Genomic DNA, 24,371 nt, shown 5'->3' on the forward strand with positions numbered 1-24,371 from the left:
GAAGATAAAAACAACATAATTTAATCATTTTTAAAGCGCAAAAAATGTACAATTTACAAACATATAAAAGTAAAGAAACTGAGATCACTGAGCCGGGTAACAGAGTGGATATATATATAAATATATTTATATATGTTTGGTGCGGCCGATTGCAACCAAAATACGAGGTGCACATCTACATGTTATAGCAGGTCTATATACAAAATTTCAATGTTCTGAGGCTACTCGTTTTTGAGTTATGCGAGATACGTGCGTTTGTACAGACGCCACGAAAAATTCTCTTCAGAATTAATTTTAAAGCAGTTTTATAATTTTTTTGGAGGAAACGAGTCTTTTATTCTGTCCTTACGTACAGATATTACGCAAAAACATCGTTAAATTGCATTCGATAGCAGTCAAAATGTATATTTTCGTTGAAATTTGCTCCCTGAAACTTTTCACAATTACGATATATTCTTTTTACTTCGTATAAGGAAGTAAAAAAGAAGTAAAAAAGATTCGGGAGGTGTTAAGAAGAGCTAATAAAAACAATACTGGGAGGAAAATCATCAAGTGCTGGAACTGCGGATTGGAAGAATATCTCAGCAAGAACTGTCACGTGAATCAAGACTGGGAGAGAGCTCCTGCGAAACAAAACCAGGGAAACTAAAATGCGGCAATCTCGTGGGGCGGAGGTTGCCAGGTAAAAATGCAATCCCTTTGAAAGTTTTTCAAATCTCTTCAATGAGTGGCGGAGATAACAGACTGTTCATTGAAGGATACATGAATAAGCAGACTTGTAAGATGATCATAGATACGGGAGTAGATGTAACCATCGTGAGAACAGATGTAGCTGGAGAATTGAGCAAAACGTTGCTCTGGACTCCGCCCTGTGTGACTTTACAAGCAATGACAGGTGATAAGATTCCCGTTGAAGGTAAAATTAACATCACCATTACCTTCGGAAATAAGACCAACCAGTATTTAGCTTTCGTCGCAAACATTGCAGACGAATTAATACTCGGACTGGGCTTTTTGCGAAAGTACAACTTTACGTTGGACTTTAAACGTAACGAAATATGCTCTGCAAAAGAAGATATAACTGTGCTTGAAATGAAGAGCAGCATTCCCTCAGCTCACCAAGGAACAACAAAAACAGATGTCACAATTCCTCCGATGACAGAATTATTAATAGCCAGCTCCATAGAAAAGAATAGCTTCAGATTTGGACTAATTGAATACCCTGAAAGTAGCCCAAGAGAGGTATTAGTGGCCTCCGCATTAGTAGACCTTTCGAAAGATTTCATCCCTGTGAGAGGGGCGAATGTTAGCCACAGACCGAGAAACATCCAAAAGGGTGAAGTGCTACCAGCATGCACTCCAGTTACTTGTGTCAAGTATTTCAAGCCCCCACTTGAAATTCCGACTGAGGCAATTAGGAAATTAATGGAAGAACTTCTGCAGAGGGCAAATTTAACCCACGAACAAAGGTGTGCGGCAGAGAAAACAATTAAAGAATTTGAAGATCTATTTTCTAGGACATCCAGAGATGTTGGCTGCACAGAACTGATGCAACAACGACTTAATACTGGGATCACTCTCCGATAAAACAGCATCCCAGACGTCTACCATTCGCAAAACAGGAAGAGGTTGGAAATCTTCTGAAGGAGATGCAACAAAATTATATCATTGAACCATCCACAAGTCCATGGGCATCTCCTATAGTTCTCGTCTGGAAGAAAGACAGCTTGATAAGATTTCGTGTTGACTACCGGAGACTAAATAATGTTACTAAGAAAGACAGGTACCCTCTTCCCAGGATTGACGATACTCTAGACACCCTGGCAGTACACAAGTGGTTTTTCAGTCTGGACCTCAAGAGTGGATACTGGCAAGTGGAAATTCATCCGGATGATAGAGAGAAAACTGCGTTCACTACAGGTCAAGGACTCTGGCAGTTTAAAGTTATGCCTTTTGGACTCTGTAACGCCTCTGCAACATTTGAACGCCTGATGGAGACAGTGCTTCGTGGTCTATCTTACGAATTCTGTCTGGTCTACTTAGACGACATTATTATAGTGGGCCATACTTTCGAGGAACATCTAGAAAATATCAGGAAGGTGTTCCAGAAATTGAGAGATGCTAACCTTAAACTGAGTCCTTTGAAGTGCAATGTGTTCCCCAGTGAAGTTGTCTATCTCGGGCACCTCGTAACTGCCGAAGGTGTCCGCACAGATCCAGAAAAGGTGTTGGCAGTTAAGGACTGGGAACATCCTGTAGATATTCATCAACTACGGAGCATCCTGGGACTCTGTACTTATTACAGAAAATTCAGGAAGGAGTTCTTCAACATTGCAAGGCCTCTGCATAAATTAACAGAAAGTAAACAAAAATTCGTCTGGACTGAGGAGTGCGAGAAGTCTTTTAATCAGTTGAAGGCAACATTAACATCTACGCCCGTGCTCGCGTATTCCCAGACCGACAAACAATTTATATTAGACACAGATGCAAGCAACGAAAGTGTGGGAGCTGTATTTTCTCAGATGATTAAGGGTCAAGAGCAAGTAACAGTCTATTCAAATAAGTGCTTGTCCAAACTGGAAAGGAATTATTGTGTCACCCGTAAAGAATTGCTTGCTATCGTAAAGGCCATAGAACATTTCCATCATTATGACAGAAAATTCTTATTGCTGACTGACCAGGTTTCTGTAACCTGGCTACTGAATTTCAAAAATCCTAAAGGACAAATAGCCAGATGGATTCAAAAACTCTAGGAATATGGCTCCTCCCACAGAAATGTTGAGGCTTTATCCAGGAAGCCTTGTTCTGCACACTGCAGCCATCGTTCAAGAGCCAAGGCTAAGTACGGGTTGGTGAATCCGAGTATCTGGCAAGTGACATCTTCAACATCAACTGATCCAGATCCGTGGAGTGATGAAAAAGTTAGAGAAGACCAATTAGCGGATCTTGACATTAGGTCAATAATAGAACTGAAAGAATCATCCAGTACAAAATCAAAGTGGCAGGACATTTCCATTTTCAGTCCTACAATTAAAAGCTACTGGACTCTCTGGGATTCACTCCACTTCCGAAATGGAGTCTTATATCGACTATGAGAAAGCGACGATGGAACTAATAAGAGATGGCAGCTGCTGCTTCCTTGAAACCGAATACCTGTTGTTCTGAAGAAAATACTCATCAGCTCAACAGGAGGGCATTTCGGCTATATGAAGACATTAAACAAGGTTCGAGAGTGCTTCTTCTGGAGTTTGGCAAGAAACGTTGTTGAGAAGTGGTGCTGATCTTGTGATGCTTGCGCAACCAGGAAAGGACTGAAGGACCATAGCTGAGGAAGGCTGCAGTTATAGGAAATACACAGCAGCTCAACAAGAGGACATTTCGGCTATATGAAGACACTAAACAAGGTCCGAGAGCGCTTCTTATGGAGTTCGGTGAGAAACAATGTTGAGAAGTGGTGCCAATCTTGTGATGCTTGTGCAGCCAGGAAAGGACCGAAAGAATGTAGCCGAGGAAGGCTGCAGCTATAAAATGTAGGAGCACCTTTTGAGCGAATTGCCCTCAACATACTTGAACCTTTTCCTCAGAACACAGATAGCAACAAATACATCCTCCTTGTCATGGATTACTTTACGAAGTGGCCCGAAGCTTATCCAGTTCCAGATCAAGAGGCTGTCATGACAGCTGAAGTTTGGTTACAATTGGGTGTCCAGATTTGGGACCCCCCTCCAGATTCATTCCGACCAAGGCAGGAACTTCACTTTGGCTGTGTTCAAGGGACTCTGCGACTTGTTGGAAATCAAGAAAAAAAGAATTCTAAAAGAAGTGTCTTGCAACCGCAATCAAATTTCTCTATTTCTTCAAAGGCCATGTAGAAATCTTGTTTGTATTTTTTCATTTTTATATTTAAAGGCTCTTGGTTCTTTATTTTCATTCATTTTGCCTTAGCCTTTTCAATATTATCCAAAAATATTTCTCAAAATCTAATTCATCACTGGAAGAGGATGATAAAGACTCAGTTGCAATGTCTGCAGTTTGACTGTTCTGATTTGAATACTCCAATTGTTCTCAAAATAATTTCATTCTTATTGAAAGTTCATAGATGGCTTTCTTCGCCTTCTTAATCTGTTTGTCGTCCAACAAAATTCGGTGATCTACATATATTGAACCCAACAAGATCTCATTGTCTAGCAAATTAGTTTCTCTTTTCTTCATTGAAGAAATGATTCCTTCTGCAATAAACCTTCTATTTTCAGAAAGAACAAACATCACATTCTTCCATTCTTGCCTCCTCTTAATTCTTCAGATTGTAGCTTTTTTTGCTGCTATATACAGTGTAGAAAGAAGAGTTTCCAGTTCTGCAAGATCATTCCACACTACGGTTATCTACATCTTCTAAAAAAGTTCTTAATTCTAACAACCTCTTTATCATCAAATATGTACATCTTTATTGTGTTGCTTGATCAATAATTGCTCCTTTTCCTGCTCGCTTCCTAAGAATGGCATCAATTTTGGGAGTTCTTGCTGCTATTGCTGTTTACCTAAATTTACCAGCGAGATTTGTAACTAAATGAATCAGTTTAATCACTAATGGCAGATATCACATCCATCCTCCTTATATTTATTTATTAATATGTCAATAAAATAGAAAATAACTATTTATTAATGTATATAGTTCATAAATAAAAATAATAACTTAGGTTGTCATTAATTTTTTTCAATGCATTTTAATTTCATTTCAAATTCAAATTGTCTGACAAAAACTCGAGTCCGAGTCAGAGTCGAATTGTTTTAGGCGACTCCAGCTCCGACTCCTTTTACCCCAAAATCTGTCCAACTCCATGACTCCGATTCCACAACCCTGCTCATAATTATTGTGCATGAGTTTTCTTATCTAGTTTCTGTGTAAAATTTGTATGTAGTATAAAGGTTTCTTTAGTTATGTTATTTGTTTGTATCGAATTATGCTTCTGACCAAGGATTGTACTGCCCGGGACGTGCAGTCCTTGGGAGGGGGCAGTGTTACGAAATGTACAGGCGTGGTCAGATAGCTTCTCCGCAAAGCAGGTTTAGGGTTGCCATAAAACAGCAAGGGAAGGCAGGATTGCCACATTTGGTGAGAAATCGCCTGTTTGACGACAAAATTGGCGATATGCCAGGGACAGATGGAGAACCTTCTGGAACGAATTCTTACCGGTTTAGCCCAAAATGTTCTCGAACACAAGCCAAAAACTATATAAACCCTGCTCCTACACAGAGAGTGAGTACGAGATTGTCATGAGTTAGTCAGTCCGTGCGCAGTCGATCGAGTTGATAGCTGGCCAGCAAGTGCCGAGTGGGTCGTCGAGTGCACAGAAAGAGTCTCCTAGTGTATGGCGGTTAGTGCATCATCGAGAGAGTGTGTTGAGCTCCGGCAACGACTGATCCGAGCACAGCTCCCAAGTGCATCGCGAGTTGTAGCATGGAGAGTCTCTAAAGTACGCAGAGTTCCAAGAACGATCAAGTCAGGAGCTGTCCTCTGCTTTGCAGTGAAGCTGTCTCCGCTGTTATAGCCTGATAACCTGGAGGCTGTGTCGCTGATTGAGTCAGCGTGTTTATAGTAGATCTTTGACGACTGTAAAATGTGATTTTGCAGTGGTCATAAAATTACTGGCCAATCAAGTGTGTTTCTATACTTTATCAAGTAGTGTTGTCATTATTCACTCGAAATCCGCACGAAGCCCGTAACGAATGTACCAAAGGAAGAAAATAATGCAACAGCTGGTGTCAGAAAAAAAAGTAACAATATACTTAATGGAATAAAAATATGTGTTTTTCAATTAGGAGTAAGTACCTAATATTGTAACACCTGCTATGGGTACAAGTAACTCATCTATTTATTTATCTTTCAATAAAAATAAGGTGTTATCTAAATTCCAAAAGGAGTTATCATTACAAGAATTTCTCTAAGTAAACAGACATTAAAATGTACAAACATAAAGTTACTAGCCAACTGGACCTGGTTCAAATACAAACTATTTCCATAATTGCTGTAAATTTTAACAGTTTAATCTAACTTGACTAAATGCTATAAGCATCTCTTAGACTGTGACAGAAGCTGAAAAGCACATGACTTGCCAAATCTGTATCTAACCACAATCTACAATATCTACATCCAAACCAGCATAACTGTGCTACACTTACTCAGCAAGGCAGCAGTAGACAGCAGGCCAAAACCCACATATTTGTAATCCCTCTATAGTAAAACTGCTTGCCACTCAAATCTACATAAATTCTGGAATGAGCGAACCCCGGGGCAAAAAGAGACAGAAAGGAAAGAAGTAAATAATGTTTTGCTAGTAAAACTTATAAATATCACATTTGCCCCACCCAGAAGATGAACTTTGAATAAAAGTCTTCAGATGGCCTTTCTGAAAAGCATTAAAACCTGCAATTCTAATACTCGTAGCTTGTTTACATTTTTTTTTTTTTTTAAATTTAAGTCTGATTTCTTATTTAAAATCTTACATAATCCATCTTTTCAGTTTAACCTTTAAGAAAAAAGGCATCTTTTAGTATTTGAGCACACTAATAATGCTTTTCACTATAACATATTTATTTATTTTACTACAACCCTTTTATTTTTATCCACCATTTATCTTTATTTTAATTGGGTAAAATCTTTCCTAATCTTTATCTATAGTCATTGCATTTGTTCTAAAAATGAGATATTGTATCTGATGTCTTTTCTGCCTGCAACTGCTCCTACTGAATTCATATATCATATTAGTACTACTCTCATCTTCTCGACAGCACTGTAGTACTGCAAAATATACCCTATGGTCTAACCTTTCATCTTTTGCTCAAATTTGCTTGGCTGTAGATTTAGCTACAGTTTCAAACAGTTAAATTGTGATCTTTCTAGATTTAAAATTTGAATATACATCACAATTCAGAACACTTAATGTCTTTCAAAATTAACATTCCAACATACATTACAGCTTAGAAAAAACTTTCCAGTAAAAATGCTTGTTACTCAGATTTACAGAAATTCTGGAATGAACAAACCTCATGGCAAAAAGAGGTAGAAAGGAAAGAAAGAAACTAAATTACATTTCACTAGTAAAACTTAAATGCCATGGCATTACTGATTTGTTTATCTGAGTATTGATTAAAATGTACAAAAATGTTGCTTTTATTCAACCAAAAATCTTATTTTTGCATTAATGAGTGCCTAATAGGTAATTTGCAGATTATCTAGAGCTAATTAGCCTAATTAATTGGCAGATTACCTAGATAATTTGCACACTGTCTGATTTCTATGTTTTAGCTGTTAAATATATATATATATTTAATCCAGTGGTGGGCAGTTGCCTATTCAACATTGGCCACTCCTAAGGCCAGAAGTGGTAGACATTTTACTGTAAAAGCACCTAGTAGGTGGCCACCATTATTTTTTGTGAAGGTATGGACAGTTAAACCATCTCTAGGATTCAAACTCGGGCCCTTCGGTACTGCAGTAGGCTTCCGTAACCACTATGCCGTCTGGGTGGCTAATATAAATATATAACCAACTTCTTACAGCTTTTATCTTGCAGATTAGACAGTGGTTTCTTCCAGAACTTGAGACAGGAATGGTCAGATATGGTGTATTTTTACATTCCCACCCTTCAACATAATGTGAGGCTGAAATGCAGAGTCAATAAGAATTCCAATCAACCATCAGAGATTCTGTTTTAACAGCAGTTATAATGAATGGTCTATGGCTAAGATTTCTATCCAGAACCTTTTTTGTATGTGGCTGAATACGCTCACTACTTTACTGAATTTGTTAGCCAGCTTCTCATCAGTTCTATCTGAAGGTTAAAATTCAAGCAGCTTTACTCTGCAGTCTTACATTATCTGTAAATTGTACAAATGATTTACTAAACCGTCAATTAAAATGTAGATTTTTGTTCCATTTGATTAGACTTTGTTACTTCTCAAAATTTTAAAATGACTAAGTTATAATTGCATTAATCAACTCAAAGATGAAAATTTACAGTTTTTAATAAATAATTAATGAACTGTATACCTCCCAAAATATTAAAAAATAAAATTACAAATATTTGATATACACTACTCGGCATTGAAAATGCAACACCAAGAAGGCCCGAAAATTATGCAAATTTCAGGGTAGATGCATGTAACTGAGTTATGTGAATTATGTGAAATGCACTGCTCTTGAGCCCACATTGAAGATGTAAGGGAAGGAACAGACAGAATGTTAAATTTTCATGCCGTTATTTCTGTTTCTCAAAGACACATGTAATAGCAGAGAATGTCAGGCTGTTGTTAACAGAGGCAGTTCTAGCAGACAGACGATTTTATGAGGGGCATGGTAATCAGACTGAGAAGAGCTGTTTGGTATATACGGTAAATCTCAGCTGACGCACATCTGGATTCGTCCACAGTGCACTGGCTGTGGCGATGATGGTTGGAACAAGGAGATGTGGCAAGTTTCAGGATGCAGCCAGAGTGACACATCTGCTGACAAGTGGTCGACCACTGACAAGCCTATAAGCCATTTCTACCCCCATTCTGCAGAATGTCAAGCCACCCTGGATGTTCCCATATAAACCAAAACCATTTGCCATCGATTGGTGGCTAGTAGCCTGCACTCATGGCGTCCGTTAAGAAGATTTCCATTGACCACATCATAGATGCCGACATTTGCTATGGTGTTGGGCTCAAGCGATGTGGACGATGGAATAGCACAGGGTCGTGTTCTCAGATGAGTCATGCTTCTGTTTCTCCAATTATAGTTTCCACATACGAGTGTGGCATCTATGTGGAGACAAGTCCAGTCTGGCAGCAATTGTGGAATCCCCCACCATGCAATATAATGGTTTTCGGTGCAATTGCGTACGATTCCAGGTCCTCTCCACTTCATCTTCAGGGCACTATGATGACCCAGTGATACATGGATGATGTGCTGTGGCCAGTGACACTCCCCTACCTTCAGAGAGTGCCCAATGTCCTTTATCAGCAGGATAAGGCCTGACCACACACTGCTTGCATCAGCCAACGTGCTCTGCAAAGTGTACAGATGCTTCCTTGGGCAGCATTTTTTCCTGATCACTCACCAATCAAACTTATTTGGGATGTAATTGGATGCCATTTGTAGACCCTGCCATTGCCACGTTCAGAAGACAAACTGTGGCAAATGGTGAGCCATTCCTCTGGATATGTAGTCTCACTGACTGTAGTCTCACTGACTATACAGCTGTAGTCTCACTGACTCTGTACCTAGACGTGTTGCTTCATGTATTGCTGTCCAAGGTTGTCAGTGTACATATCTATTGTTTTCAAAGTTTTTTAGCCTGCAAAAAGTGCTTTTAATATTGGTCATAGTTCAGTGTTAGTTAAATTATCTGTAGCTTATGAATAGTGTAATCATATTCACTGTTATTGTGTCTTAATCTATTTTTAAATTTTTATTTCCTTTCCAGGTTTCTTCTTGCATTCCAAATATCCATCCTGCTGAAAGAGATATTCTTGAAAGATTGCTTCCTTTAGGTTCAAAATGCAAATTCCTTCGGGAATTTGTTAAAAAACACAAATTTCACAAGGCAGATGATAAATGTAAGCAAAATATATTTTGTAAATGTTTTGTTATATGATCTTTTCACACACAGAGAGTTTTTTTTTTTTTTTTTGCTTACGTATTTGTTACATTTTTTTATTTATATGTTATGGATAGTTTTTTTAACTGAATTTAATCAAATCTTTTTTCTCTTTGGAGTGGAATAACGCAAATACAGTACGAAGTCCGAGATCCGGACTTGTCAGGACTTCCGTGATTCCGGATTCCGGATTTTTCTGGACATTAGATCATCAGTTTAAATCTAGTAAGATGGCATGTAGAAATAATAAACTTAAAATATGAAATCGTGATTTATGAAACAATGAAGCATTTATGATCTAAAGGGTATAAAAATTTAGGTAAAAAACTTAATATTTATTTGTTTGCTTTATTAAACATTTCTTTCAAAGTTGTTTAAGTTGCTTCATTTTTTGTGCTAATACTTTCTCTTTAATTCTATAGACAGACATAATTTCTTGTTCAGTTACAAAGGTCCATTGTTGAAGTCCTGTAATTGCTGCGTCTAGAATCCCGATTGACTTGTCAATCAAACTTTTTTCGCTTTCATTAACCTTTCTGTCACTTTCTTCAATATCGGTAGCAGTATTTTCTGAATCTAGAACCATAATAGATATTTCGCCATCGGTTAATTTGATTGATGATTGAGGAGCATTGTCGTCACAATGAAAAACTTCTTTTATTAACTCCTTAACAGATTTTCACATATGGTGTACAGCCTACTCAAAGTTGACTCCAACTGCTTTGCCATACAGCATACAGGAATTGGTATTTTCTGAGTTTCCTTTTTTTTTCCCTATTTTCTCGTATTTTTAATACTTATGCAAATAAACTATTTAGATTCAATATCTTTCAATAGAGGGCACACTTTCTTCATGTTATTGCAAAGGTTTCATTCATGAACTGGAATTTTTTCCTCCTCATGAAACTTTCACTTTGTTGCAGACAAGGCTTTTAAATTAAAAACTATCTTACGTAATTTTTTTCCTGCAGCGAATTATGAGAGAATATGATGAAAATACTTTGTTGCTAGAAGATGAAATGAATTCTGATACAGATTCAGAGATGTCTTTTGGTTGCCTGGATTCTTCTTCATATAACTCATGTAGTGAATTCAACTGTGGTAAAAATTTGAGTTCATTAGAAGTTTTACCGAATTTGACAGGGAAAATCCTTTGTTTTAATTATACTATTATTCTACCTGTATGTATGCAGATTATACCGGTATTCTACCTGTATGCATGCAGATGATATTTCAGATGTTTTACAATTTTATTTATGTGTTTCTAATGGACAAAATCATTGAATAGACAAAAATGTATGCCAGACAGTATATTGAGATACAGACAGTTGAATTGAGTGCTACATTTCTCAAGAAGTAAATTTTGTGAAGAAACAAATTTGCAACAGATACATTTATTTTTCACTCTAAATATACTTTAAAGAATTGTGAAGAAACCTGGAATTTATCACTACTGGAGCAAGATACATTCCACAAATACACCTTTTTTCCTTAAAATAATATCTCATCATCGGTTCCTTCTTCTGCTATGCTACTTGCATATCTCTAATAATTCAGCATTTGATCTTTAAAATCACGAATGCCCCAAATTGTCAAAAATATGACCAGTTACCAAGCATCTAAATGAGAAATTTAGAGAGACAGTGATGCTAATGCAAGATGTTGCAATAGATGAGAGCTTTATGCTATTCAAGGGATGACTAGGATGAAAGTAGTTTATTCCCATAAAAAGAATTAGATTTGGAATAAAATGTTTTATGCTGTGCAAATCGATATCCGTTTATGTGTGGTTTATTACAATTTATACTGAATTAGATTCAGTTCTGAAGCCTGAGTATTTTGATCTTTGTATTTCGTTACAAGTTGATCTTACAATGATTATTCATTGCTTCATAAAGATTACTGTCTTACTGCAGACAATTATTATTTTTCACTGAAATCAGCAGACAAACTTATTTCATGTTGAATGGATACTTCCCTTCTCTTCAGGTTTATGGCATACTAAACCTGAAGAGAAGGGAAGTACCAAAGGAAATGAAATTATGAAAACTGGGGGGGGGGGGGAATGAGAAATCATAGGAATGAGAAATCTTTTCAGAGAGGAAAAGTTATTGTAATGAAATGGATGGATTAAAAAAAATTCATCACTGTTCACAATCCTCGAATGGAATAAATTCAAGCCCTTTCAGAAAAGGAAAAAAAAAAAAAAAAAAAATCCAATCTTGTAATGGATTATAGTAATACTATGAATAAAATGGACTACATGGATCAAAATTAAAAAAATTCTGAAATTATCGAAGAAAAAGGGAAGAAATATTACAAAATTATTTTTTCTCATATTTTTAATATCACTGTATGGATATCAGTTGTCTACCATAAGAAAGTGGGTAATAACACAGAGTTAGAGTTTGCACTTGATCTTATTGACTGCATTACTGAAAAATACCATTCTGGAATAAATATCAAATGTGAACCACTAGGTTCTGAACTTAATTCTCTAACAGAAGGGCAATTTATAGAAATTATTGCACCCACAGATAAAAGCTTAGGCTCACAAAGTGATGTGTAGTTTGCTGTTCGAAAAGGAATGAGAATGGAACTAGAATCTAAAAAAAAGGCTTTATTTCTGTCCTGAATGCAACATAACACCAGTTTTTTAAACTGTGGGTTGGGGTTGCAGGACTTACAGTAAGGGGTCACAAAAAATTTAGCAATTTTGTTATTTTTTAACTTATTATGATTTTAAAATTACCAACTTTTTTACATAATGTATCTGAAAATAGATAAAGATAAAACAATACAATACAGACAAAGAAAAAACGAAAAAATTTTAACACATTTTTTTTATAATAGAAACGTTCATTTTACTTTAAAAAATAAAGACAATAACCTAAAACTGCAATAGTATATTACAGTACAAGTGAAGAAAGTGACAGTTTCACTCACCCATGTGTCAGATTTGCACAATGCTTTATGGAGTCCCACAAAATTTTCGTAAATATTAGGGGATCCCCATATCAAAAAGTTTAAGAAACCCTGCATTACACCATGCTTCAAGTTGTACCACACACACACACAAAGGTTAAAAGTTATGAAAAAAATTAGCTCTGAAAAGAGTGAACTTTTTATTTAACCTTTTTCTCAAATAAGTTTATTTTTGAGAAATATTGTAAATTTATTTCTACTGCATTACTTGTTGTTTTTCATTGCATTACTTGTTTTCATTACATACAGAGTGTAATTGTGAAAAGCAAACATTTAGGGATAATTTTGTTTTAAAATTTTAAAATTAAAAATGATTCAAAAACATTAATAATGAAAGTTACAAAATAAATTAGCTCATATTTATATTCTATGAAGTATAGCATTTAATTATATGTTTTTTTTTTTTTTTTTTTTTTTTTTTTTTTTTTTAGAATCATTTCAGGTGAAAAAATTAACTAGTTAAGGGGGTTAAGTATCTACTTTATAAACATGTGAAAGGAGTATCAGGGACTTTTATGCATGCCTAGAAAAGTAATCATCCTTGGCTATATCACCTGGTTAGTTAAGATATGTAATTCATTTGAAAGAATTGGTTAGGAAATTGTATAGATAATTAAAGACAATGAGAAAAATTTTAAATATAAATTTTTTGTTATGTACTAATTCACAATGATTTTAATAATCTAATGTCATAAGCACAGTTTTCTCTAAATGTGTTACAATTTTTTCAAAAGCTATTGAAAAATATAGTTTATCTAGAAGCAGGTGATTTTTTCCTTGCTGCCACTCACTTGGGTTCAAAGGTCAGCATGACAGCAACAGACAGCTACTGATCCTTCCTCTTTAACTTTCAACACTGAACATGTGTTGAGATTGAGTCAAGATGTGCTAAATTTTGGCTTCGTTTTAAGTGTAAACTTTTCTGAGTTTTTTATTACTGCTAGTGCTATAGCTTTGACAGAAGCTTGTTGGAAACATTTCTTGAAATTTTGCATGAAAACAGGATTTGGTGCAGTTGGAGAGATTAGACTTCTTATCTTGGAAAAAATCACTGTAAGTCAACCCTTTATTCATTAGCTGGGGGAAATTTTAAGAAAGGATTTGAATGGATAGAGATTAATTTATAACTAATTTGAGCAAATGGTAGATTTAGATGCAATCTTTATTTCTGAGAAGTTGAGGTTTTAAAAGTTGTTGCATGTTAGGCAGAAACAGGATTGTTTTCATTTTATTCAAATTTTTAAGAAAAGAAGTAGCTTCACTTGGCTTATGAGCTGTGGAGGCTTAATCAAGTTATGGTTCTACTTGTCTCTCGACCAGAAAGTGCTAGGTCGACTATTGAGAAGGAGAAGGTATTTTGCTAAAGAGAGAAAAAGTGAAGAATTTCAGCTTGAGCATATTGGACTAAGATGCCCGTTTTCCATTGAAGAAAAATCTTGATTTACTTATTTTGTCATGGTTACTTCTTAAGGGTATCCTTGGTCTCCATTGTCTTCTTACTTTTATTTCTTGGACACCTATGAAAAAGCTAGCCTTGTTTTTTATCGTACCATTTTTTGCTAAAGATGACAAATTTAAATTTGAGGATCCTAAACTTAGTGCAAGGTGCAAATGCATTCTTCTCTTCAGAGACTGATATTTTGCCTTGGGAAAATCATAGGGAGATGGCTGATTCTGCTAAGACTTACTGATACTTTTTTAATGAAATCCTACTGTGAGCTGTCTTTATATTATTTTCTTTGTTTTTGTTCTCAAGTAAGGGTAATTTTTTATTCTTAAACTAATTAGCATAAAAGGAATTTTATTTACTGTAATTAATGGGAAATGAATTGTGCTTAAATGATTTAAAATATTTAAAAGAAAGGGAATTCGGTTAATTAAAATGTCTTATGTAATTTGATAGTGGTTTACAAATGTGAATGTTAAGTACTGGAATGCAGTTGACATAATTGAATATGTAAGATTAATTAGTTTATAACTAATTAATAACTAATTATAATTTCTAACTAATTAAGGGTTGTTGTAATCCCAATGAAATTAAGTAAAAGAAAGATAAATATCTATTTTAAGTATCAGTAGAAAAGGAAAAAAAGGAAATGGGAAATGTTCTATAATAATTTAAACTAATCATACGTTATGTTTAAATTTGTAATCCAGTTCTAATATAAATTACACTTGTAATAGAAATGATCTGGAATATTATTTAATCAATGAATGTAGGGGCAGTCAATGGGACCCATCATTACTGTGCAAGGTCACATTACTGCCAAGGATTAAGTGTCCATTCTATCTGATTACATCCAGACCATGGTACAAATTTTGTTCCCCAATGGTGATGCCATGTTCCAAGACAACAGACCTCTTGTTCATTCAACTCATATCATCTAGGACTGTTTTTACGAGCACAAGGGGAACTTTCCCATCTATCATGGCCACCACAGTCATCAAATATCAATATTATTGAGCTTTTATGGGCTATTTTGGGGAGAAATCTGCATGAATGCTATCCACTGCGGTACTATTCGGATTTGAGGGCCGTAACAAAATTGCAGCAAAAATCTATGCGCAAAAGCGCCAAATCTAGCAAATGCGCCCATTTAACAGCGCGCCAAATCTAGCGTAAGCGTTGATTTCAGATTGCATAAATTTAAGACGCCATTGACATACTAGTTTAATTTTTAAATCCTTTTTTGATTTTAAATCCTTTTTTGATATCTTATGGATTTAACAGTTTGGGAATTGCCCATGACGAAAAGTCGGCAATAGAATTTTGGGTAAAGTCCAGATTCACATACTGCTTGATGCGTTTTTAAGAATTGCACATACTCGGTATCCATGTGCACATCGACTTATTTTCACTTAAAAAGTAAAAGAAAATTGACAAAAATTCAATAGTTTTTACCCTTGTAAAAAGCGGCAAACAAATGCGTGAGCGATTCTGCACTTTACCGAGAATATTTTCAAAGAAAAGGCATCATTCACTATATAGAAAATTATGTTTGAACGACCAACAAGATGAAATTATGCTTTGACGATAAGTCGGTAGCGAAATTATGCTTTAGCAATAGTCGGTAGCGAAATAGCGAATAACTCATCCATTCAGTTATGTTTAGAAATTTTTATATAAATTATAAGAATGATCTGAAATAGTTATTTACTCTTATGCTACCATTCAGTCATGTTTAGTCTTTTTCGTATAAATTATAATAATAAAAAAGTATTATATGAAATTAACCTTTCATCTAAATTAAAACATCAATCTTAGATAGTTATTTACTATTATACTTCCTTTCTTGCCACAATTATTAGGGTTGCCGCAATTATTTTTGGCAGCATTGGCATCAACAATAGTTTGGCAATTTTTTACGGTCCTCGAAACCGAATAGTACCTCCCAGGGTTCGTACGGTCCCTGTGAAGTTCTGCTGTTACCGATGGTTGCAAAATGTTCCAGCAGTTGAAAGAGCCATTGAAATATGGGATGACTTGCTACTATACGTTAAAAAAGTTGAAATGGGGCAGTTTAAAAAAAATTCATTGAAATCTTTCTCAAATATTTTGGAGGCAACTAAGGATAAAACATTTCTTATAAAATTAAATTTTTTTCTCTCTCTGTCGAAAATATTATTGCCTTTCCTTGAATATTATCAAAGCAATAAACCACTTATTCCCTTTTTTGCTGAAGATATCTTAAAACTTGTAAATGATTGCTTTTAGCACTTTAAAATCAAAAAATAATTTAAAAATTAAACTAGTATTTCAATGGCGTCTTAAGAAATATAGAACTATATAAACTTGCGCAATCTGAAATCAGCGCGTATGCTAGATTTAGCGCTCTGTTAAATGGGCGCATTTGCTAGATTTGGCGCTTTTGCACGTACATTTTGGCTGCAATTTTTTTACGGCCCTCGAAACCGAATAGTACTGAAAATCTTTATAAATTTAATTTTAATGATCCAAATTGTTATAATGATAAACGTAAAGTTTATTTGGGATTCATTGCTGAGCTAGTTAATGAATGATAAATGCCGCAAGAAGGACATTTCACAAGCTGCAAGTTTTGCATTGAAACTCAACAATGTGTCTTAACAATGATACAACACTTAATGGCTAAATGTCCAATAAATTATTCTCTTATTTGAAATGCATCTTGTATAGACCCACAGTTGATGGCTAAAAGTCCAAGAAAAACCCAGAACAAAATGAAAATAGTTCTAACCGTATTAACGCGTAATAAACGTGTTTTACAAGATAATTGTGATGAAATTCTGCTGCAGTTTGGAGAGATTCTAGACAAAGTAGTTAAGACAAATTTACATGAATTTTCTACTTTTGATTCTCAAAATCTTTCTCTTGACACATTTCTCACTCCTTATTTTCATGATTTTCACTATTCTAAAGTAACGAAAATAGTGAAAATGATTCTTATCTTGTCACATGGACAGGCCTTTGTGGAAAGGGGCTTCTCTGTAAATAAAGCAGTTGAAATTGAAAATTTAAGTGACTCATCACACATTTCTCAACGCACAGTATTTGATTACATAAAATTTTCTGGAGGTATTCTTAATATTGAAATTAATAAAGAAATAAGATCAGCAGCAGCTTCGATAGACGCTTTTAGCAGATGAAGCCGTAACCAGCAGGAACATTGATTTGTTTATCAAAACAAATAAACTTAGAAGAATAGTTAAAGAAAAGGAAATAGACATAAATAAATTAGATGTTAAAATATCTGAAAAAATTTCAGATTTTAAAAAAGCATAAATGTTTTGTATCTTTTATTGCATAGTTTATTATTCTAGTATCTTTCAAAAAACCAAAGAAATAAATTGTATGTTTACAAATCTGTTATTTTAATCTGCAAAATATTCTTACATTGCAATTATAATAGTAGTTGACTGTGTTTAAATAAATATCAAATAAGTTAAATAATAATCATGTAAATCTCTAAAATATCTGTGACTGTTAGTAGTGTGAAATACACCTATACAAGTTTTTCAAGAAATTATATTCTTAATTTAATGTTATCTACTTCATAACTTGTAGGGAGTTAGTTTAATTTTCAAAATTGTTTTATGTTAAGTATTAAATTGAATTTAATAATAGTGCATAATACACACTTCTGTTAGTTTCTTAAATGGATAATTGCTTTATTCTATTCGTTTTTTCCCCCCTGATAGGTCCTTAATTTTTTCTTTGATGGTCCTTAAAAGTCGTTAATTTCCATGTAAGGAAATGTGTACGAACCCTGCCTCCACTGCCATCGCTGTTAACTGAACCTACTAACATTTTACAGGAAGAGTGGTGCAAGATTTCCTGGCAAACCATACATGACCTTTATTTATCCATTCTGAGAAGCCTACAAGCTGTGGTTCTGTGTGAATGCCAGTGGTTCTCTTACACTGTATTAGTCACAGCAATATATTTTGTTATTTCAGTGTTTTCATATTTTTGTCCAACCCTTGTATCTTATGTTAACAGATGATTAATAGATGTGTTTTAATTATAAATTCTGGTTGATGTTTCTTTTAATGAAGTCAGTCATGCCCCCATCTGATTGTTAAGGAAAATGGATCTTCAAAGAACCTGGCTATCATATTGCAGTTTAATTGTGGAATTAATTAATTATGAGTACCTAAATTATGGTCTGATTTATTATTTTTTATTTGAAATGGTTATTGAATGGTTTCATGTGTGGATAATCTTTCCCTGGTGTCTTGAGGAGTAGGTGGTACCGGCATGGTAGATGGGAAAGTTCCCCTTGTGCTCATATTTGTATTTCAATGAAATGAACTTGTGGCTATTTCTAGAGTTTGGGATGAGATTTACATGATTTCAGAAATGTCAGACGGTTATGACATTTTAAAGACAGATAATACAGGGTGTTTTTAAAGTTACAGGGTGTTATTTTATGAGTTATATGTTTATAACTCATAAAATAATAAGATTAAAATTAATAACATAAATGGTTAGATAGACTCAAAAAGTTTCATGACCCTTGTCAATGAACTTCCACGTGTACCCCCTTCGTCGCACGGAGAATATCAAGTCGATATTCAATTTCACTCCAGGTACTGGCAAGCATGTCGGCATCCACAGAGGCTATTGCAGTTGTAATTCTATCTTTTAGGTCATCAATGTTCGACACTCTACTCCTGTAAACGTTGTTCTTTACAAATCCCCAAAGGAAAAAATCCAGCAGCATTATATCAGGTGATCTGGGTGGCCAAGGAATTTGACCTCCTTGCCCAATCCATCTATGAACTACCATAAAATCTGTGCTTTCTCTTGTGGTGTATGCATTCTCCTTAATATCCGGTAAAAAAAAAAAAAAAAAAAAAAACATACAAAAGTACTAGAACAAACACATCAACATTGCAATACTAATTCAGAAGACAAACAACAAAAATCAGCGTTATATTTACAAAATTTGTTGTTTGTCTTCTGAATTAGTATTTATTCGGCGTGTTATTGTGTCTTAATAACATTGCAATAGTTGCCAAAAACAAAAAAGAGAAAAATGCAATTAATAAGCAACGATATTTAGAAAAGTACATATATTTAGACTGGAAAATGAAATTAACCACACATGCAGACAATATTTACAAAAGTAAAGATATTCAAACCTGAAAAGGAAAATATATAAGTTATTCCATCAATAAATGCTATAAGTTTGTTTATATCTTCATTATTTTATGAGTTATTAAACATCAAAATGGGTCTGGAATAAATTGCATTTTCATATTTATTAAAAAATATATGTTTTGATTTTATATGAAGAAAATTATTTCATTGTCAATGTTATTGAATTAAAGAGTTAGAATTTTAAATTAATTTAATTTACTTTCTGAAGATAATTAATTTGTGTAATTTAGTTTAACTGCAATCACCAATTGCCTTATTTCGGATTCTAAGTGAAGTTATTTTAAAATTTTTGGTCTGCCACTAGTTTTTCAGCTAATTAATAGAAAGTATTAAATTATTATATCCCAATTCATTTAAAGTTAAATTTTTCTACATAACATCTTTCTGTGGCTTTACTTTAGATAATTAATCCAACTAATTCTCATTATGTTATTTAGCTTCCTTTCCTTTTATTTGGTGAAAAGGAATACAGTCAAAAGTCTTTAAACCGGACTCGTCGGGACTTCGGCAATTCCGTATTATAGATCTTCAGTTTAAATCTGGTAAGATGGCATGCAGAAAATATAAAATTAAAAATATTAAACTGTAATTTATGAAATAAAGAGCAGTTAAGATGCAATTATGATTGATATCAATGAGCAATTATGCGTATCAAAATTTACAAAAAAAAAAGCTTAATATTTATTTGTTTACTTTATTAAACATTTCTTTCAACGCGCGCATGCGTAAAGCTTACATTACGCATTGTCGAAATTAGAAAATTGCAACCAGAAAATTATTTGATGTGTATTCGTGATATTTATAATGACGAGGAATTTGATTTAAATCATATCAAAGATATGGAGTACAACGAGATGAAATACTACATTTAGTAAGGAATTGTAAGCCGAATAAAATAAAAACATCTGCCCTGAAGATAAGGATAGTGCTGACAGATCAACTTCCAGTTCATTGCATGCCGCGATGTCCTCCCCCCCACGCAGAGCAGCGTGAAATTGATAAAAAGATTTCGGAATGGTTAGAGAAACAAATCACCTCTCTGTCACTCTATTCATGCCTTTATCCATTTTTTGCAGCAATTACACTTTTTGTTTGATGGACATATAAATATGCTTTCATTGTGTAGATCCTTCGGCAGCTCCAGAATCGGAAATTCTTTTTGATATAATCGAAAGTTCAAGCTTACTTCTATAAAATTGCTCTAACAGTCTGCAAAAAATAATAAGCCACATCCAATTAGAAGATTAAGGAACAACACAATCTGCAACATTAACTGAGATAATTTTAGCTTAGTTTATACCGTCCGTTATACATTAAACGAGCATGCATAAACGTATTATGCGCATGCGTAAACGCATATGCGCATGTAAAGGTATTGTGCATTTACGCATGCGCAGAAAGTTTGTAGCTTTGAGGTCTGGATTATAGATCATTCCGGATTAAAGACTTTTGATTGTATAAGAAAATTGTTGTTAACTAGAATTTGAATTAATGAGATGATTCTAGAAACTGAACCTATTATTTAAATTTTAAAAAAGTTATAGAAATTATGATATAAAGAAGTTTTTTAATTAAATTCATTCATCTGCTTATAAAATTAAAAGAAAAAGTCTGCCTTAAAATTTGGCGTTTAAAATCTGCATAAGAAGTGATACCATTTTCTAGTGTTCCCCAGCCTTTGGCTGTATTTGTTTTTGAAAAATATAATTAATTTATATCCGCATAATAGCTGGAATGTGTGGATTATATCTGGAGTCTTTCTGCTGTGGATTAGAGGCTGTCCTAAACATATATCAGTTGGAACTGGTTGCAGTTGAAGAAGAATTGTTGAAGGATCCATTTTTACCTCTTACACATTTTTTAAAGCTGGACAAGGTATAAATTTTTGGTCTGTTTGAAATTAACTTCTAGGCTTAAGCAAAGTATAGGTTTCTTTTTTTAATGAATATAGTGTTTGCATTATATTTGATACTTTTTGATTAATGGGGTGCCAGTCATATTTGAATGCTGAAGTACCTGATGAGGTAATTTATTTAGATATTTTTTTGTTAAAGCCTTACTATGAATTTTCATTGGCATTCTGATTTAATTTGCTTATTTCTTTCCACTTGCCTCTGTCTTGATATTAGACCTTTTTCCTCCCAAAACATTGTTTTATTTTTCAAGCTTTCTTCCTTTTTTGCTAAATTACTGTGAGGCAATGTTATCTGACAACATTGGCAAACTGTAAAATTTGTGTCCACCTCAGTGGTTAGAAAATATGAGTGTCACTCTCAAGTTTTGAGATACTGCTAAATGTAGAAGTTAAAACTTACAAATCTTAAGCATATTAAAAGTAATTTTCTCAACATCAGTGCATTTTTGTAGATAGATTTTCCAAAGATTTAAACACTTCAAGCTATCCATTGCTTGGAATCAATAATAAAAAATATTCTTTTATAGCCTCATCAATTTCATCTTTGGAATTAAAATGACAGGCTACATAATTTTTTTTTTTTTTTTTTTTTTTCTTTTTTCTTTTTTTTTTTTTTGTCACTCATAGCAAGATCAGAACAATAGGCTGGATGTTTGATCACTGAAGAAAACTGCAAAAATTTCTTTCACTGCTTGTTGGCTTCTCACCATTGTTGACTTGGGAGTCATCTTCGAAGACCCATACTTTACTTTCTTGACATATTAGAATCTCAAAAAATGATGTGTTCATTTGATCACCAATTACGGTTTTAGAAATAATGTAGTATATGATAGTATCCGCCATCATTAAGTAATCTTCGGTTTCTGATATACTCCACATTAATCTATCAGGAACCCAACAGCAAACTGATTTTTCATATGCTGTCTTTCATAAATTATTTTTTGTATAGCTGCAGATCTAATATTAAATTTCTTCTGTATCGTTTGATAGATACAGCAGTTATCATTGATTTACATTTCTCATGTGGTTGACATATTATAAAGCACTACTGTTGACACAGGTCTTCTTGTGTGTTCTTCATCGAGGAGAGAATTTAGATTTAGAATTACAGTATTCTATGAAACACCTGAGTAAAGTGACATGAGATGGAGCTTCTTTTCCATATGCTAACTGTAAACCATCTGAATTATCTTATTCATTATAATCATAGAAAATTGTAATGCAATGATGCTTTTACATCAGCTTCATTTTACTTTCTTTCAAAATTTATTCCATGATAGATAAATTATCATTGTTGCCACAAATTTTCATCTGTAAACCTGAAAGAGTTCAAATTTACTATTCTAACAAATAATTTTCTTTTGCCACATATTGTCAGGTCACTTAAAAATTTCAGAGTGACCTATGTGTAATAGTTCCTCTGCTGCATTTTTCTCTAATGAGGCCATTAAGGTTTTCATAGAAAGATGAGGAATAACAAAGAAATGACACAATCTGCCAAAAACCTGTTATGAGGAACGGATACAGCCTACATTATTTTTTCTGTTTATGAATAAGCTTTTGTCAATTTGCTCAATTTTGCTTCATCTTCTGATTTTAATGTTAGGATGAGATATCTAATAGCTGAAACGTTCTCATATACTCCACATTAAAATATCAGGAACCCAACAGCAAACTGATTTTTCATATGCTGTCTTTCATGAATTATTATTATTATTATTATTATTATTATTATTATTTGTATAGTAGTAATGATAGGAATGTAGGATCGAGCAAACTATCTTTGTGTTTAGATACCTTTCTCTTCCCAACATGAACAAAGGCTTCATACTCATTTCGGTTTTCAAGCCACATTTTAATTTCGTGAGATAATTATTCAAATGCAATCATTCTTTGCAAAAAATAATTTTTTTCATGAAGAAATGGAATAGCCATTTATTCATCTCTTGACAAATTCCAAATTGGAAAATCCATTGCAGTATTCAAAAAATAAATAAATAAAAAATTTGTTTGTATGAAACTTAGTGCCAAGGAACTATGCCAAAATATGAAAAGTGTCAAGTGGTATGTATGGCTTTAATGGAAAAGTACTGTTTATTTCAATTTAAGGTACCTATGCAGTGACGTCGTTGCAAGTAAATGGAAAGAATTGACATTGATTCAATAATACTCCCATTTGAGATTTTCTGTTTTACTTAAAGTGCTTAAAAGGAAAAAGAAAGGAAGAATGAGTATTGATTGCATGATTTAGCAGTTGCCAAGTGATGAATAGTCTTGATTATTTTTTTTTTTTTTTTTTTCAAATAAAGATATCATCCATACTGAAGTATGTTTGGAAGAACTACAACAAGATGATATTGTATTTTGCTACTACTGAAGAATGGATATGGCATTGTGATGGGAGATTTTACCATGAGAAGGAAATTTGTTAAATATTTTATGCTGTTCAAAAGTTTGTGTATTCCTTTTCTGATATGCATTCTATTTATTTACTATTGTCTAAAGCTTAATTTTTTCAACTGTCTAGGAATGAATCATTGCATGACTGTGAATTGAAATAATTTGCATCTTTATTTGTCAATTTCTGTGGTTATCTTTTTGTTTTTAATTTTGATTTAACAGCATAGTCTCTTTCTCTTGTTTTTTTAAAGCTGTTGTATTGCTATGGTTGTCATTTTGGTCTCCTCCAGTTATATTTTATGCTAATACTCACGTAATTGCCAAATGGCACCTCATTAATTGGAAAAGTGCCTTGTTATTTATTTATAATTCATTTTAATGCTGTAAATTACTTGCAGTTTGGTAAAAGATGTCACTGATTTTTGGATTTTTTAAAAAAAGCCATTGATTAAAATCTTCTCTTTATTTTTTTAAAAGTATTTTAAACAATTTTACTTCTTTGCAAAGATTTTATTTTTTGTATTCAGTAATTAATATCTCCTGAAAAACATTACAAATAACCTTAAAATCTGATTTTAATACATTTTCCATCATTTAAACAAGCTAAATAAATGATAAATAAACCAAATAAAATAAGCCATGTTGGTACAATGCAAATAAGTGTGTTACTTTCATGTCTATTTAGTCTCAAGCATAAATCTGATGATGAGTGAGTGGCACCAGTTCAAAATGCGTGCTACATGGTCTAAATAAATGCACAGTAAAAACACCATCTTTCACAAATCTA

The 24,371-nt window shown here is 33.6% G+C and overlaps 1 protein-coding gene across 10 annotated transcripts in view; it reads left to right on the plus strand.

Moving 5' to 3' along the window:
- Positions 1-24,371, plus strand: part of LOC118184465 (gamma-tubulin complex component 4-like) — a 139,995-nt gene that overhangs the window by 36,999 nt on the left and 78,625 nt on the right. For all 10 annotated transcript variants that reach the window (XM_085815829.1, XM_085815831.1, XM_085815826.1 and 7 more), the window contains 2 exons: positions 9,468-9,600; positions 20,999-21,144. In XM_085815829.1, the coding sequence (XP_085671955.1) occupies positions 9,468-9,600; positions 20,999-21,144 (279 nt within the window). The remainder of the gene's footprint in view (positions 1-9,467; positions 9,601-20,998; positions 21,145-24,371) is intronic.

Source organism: Stegodyphus dumicola, chromosome 4 (assembly GCF_044657685.1).
Source record: "Stegodyphus dumicola isolate Sdum_Otavi_A_Nest chromosome 4, ASM4465768v1".
Taxonomy (NCBI): Eukaryota; Metazoa; Arthropoda; class Arachnida; order Araneae; family Eresidae; genus Stegodyphus; species Stegodyphus dumicola.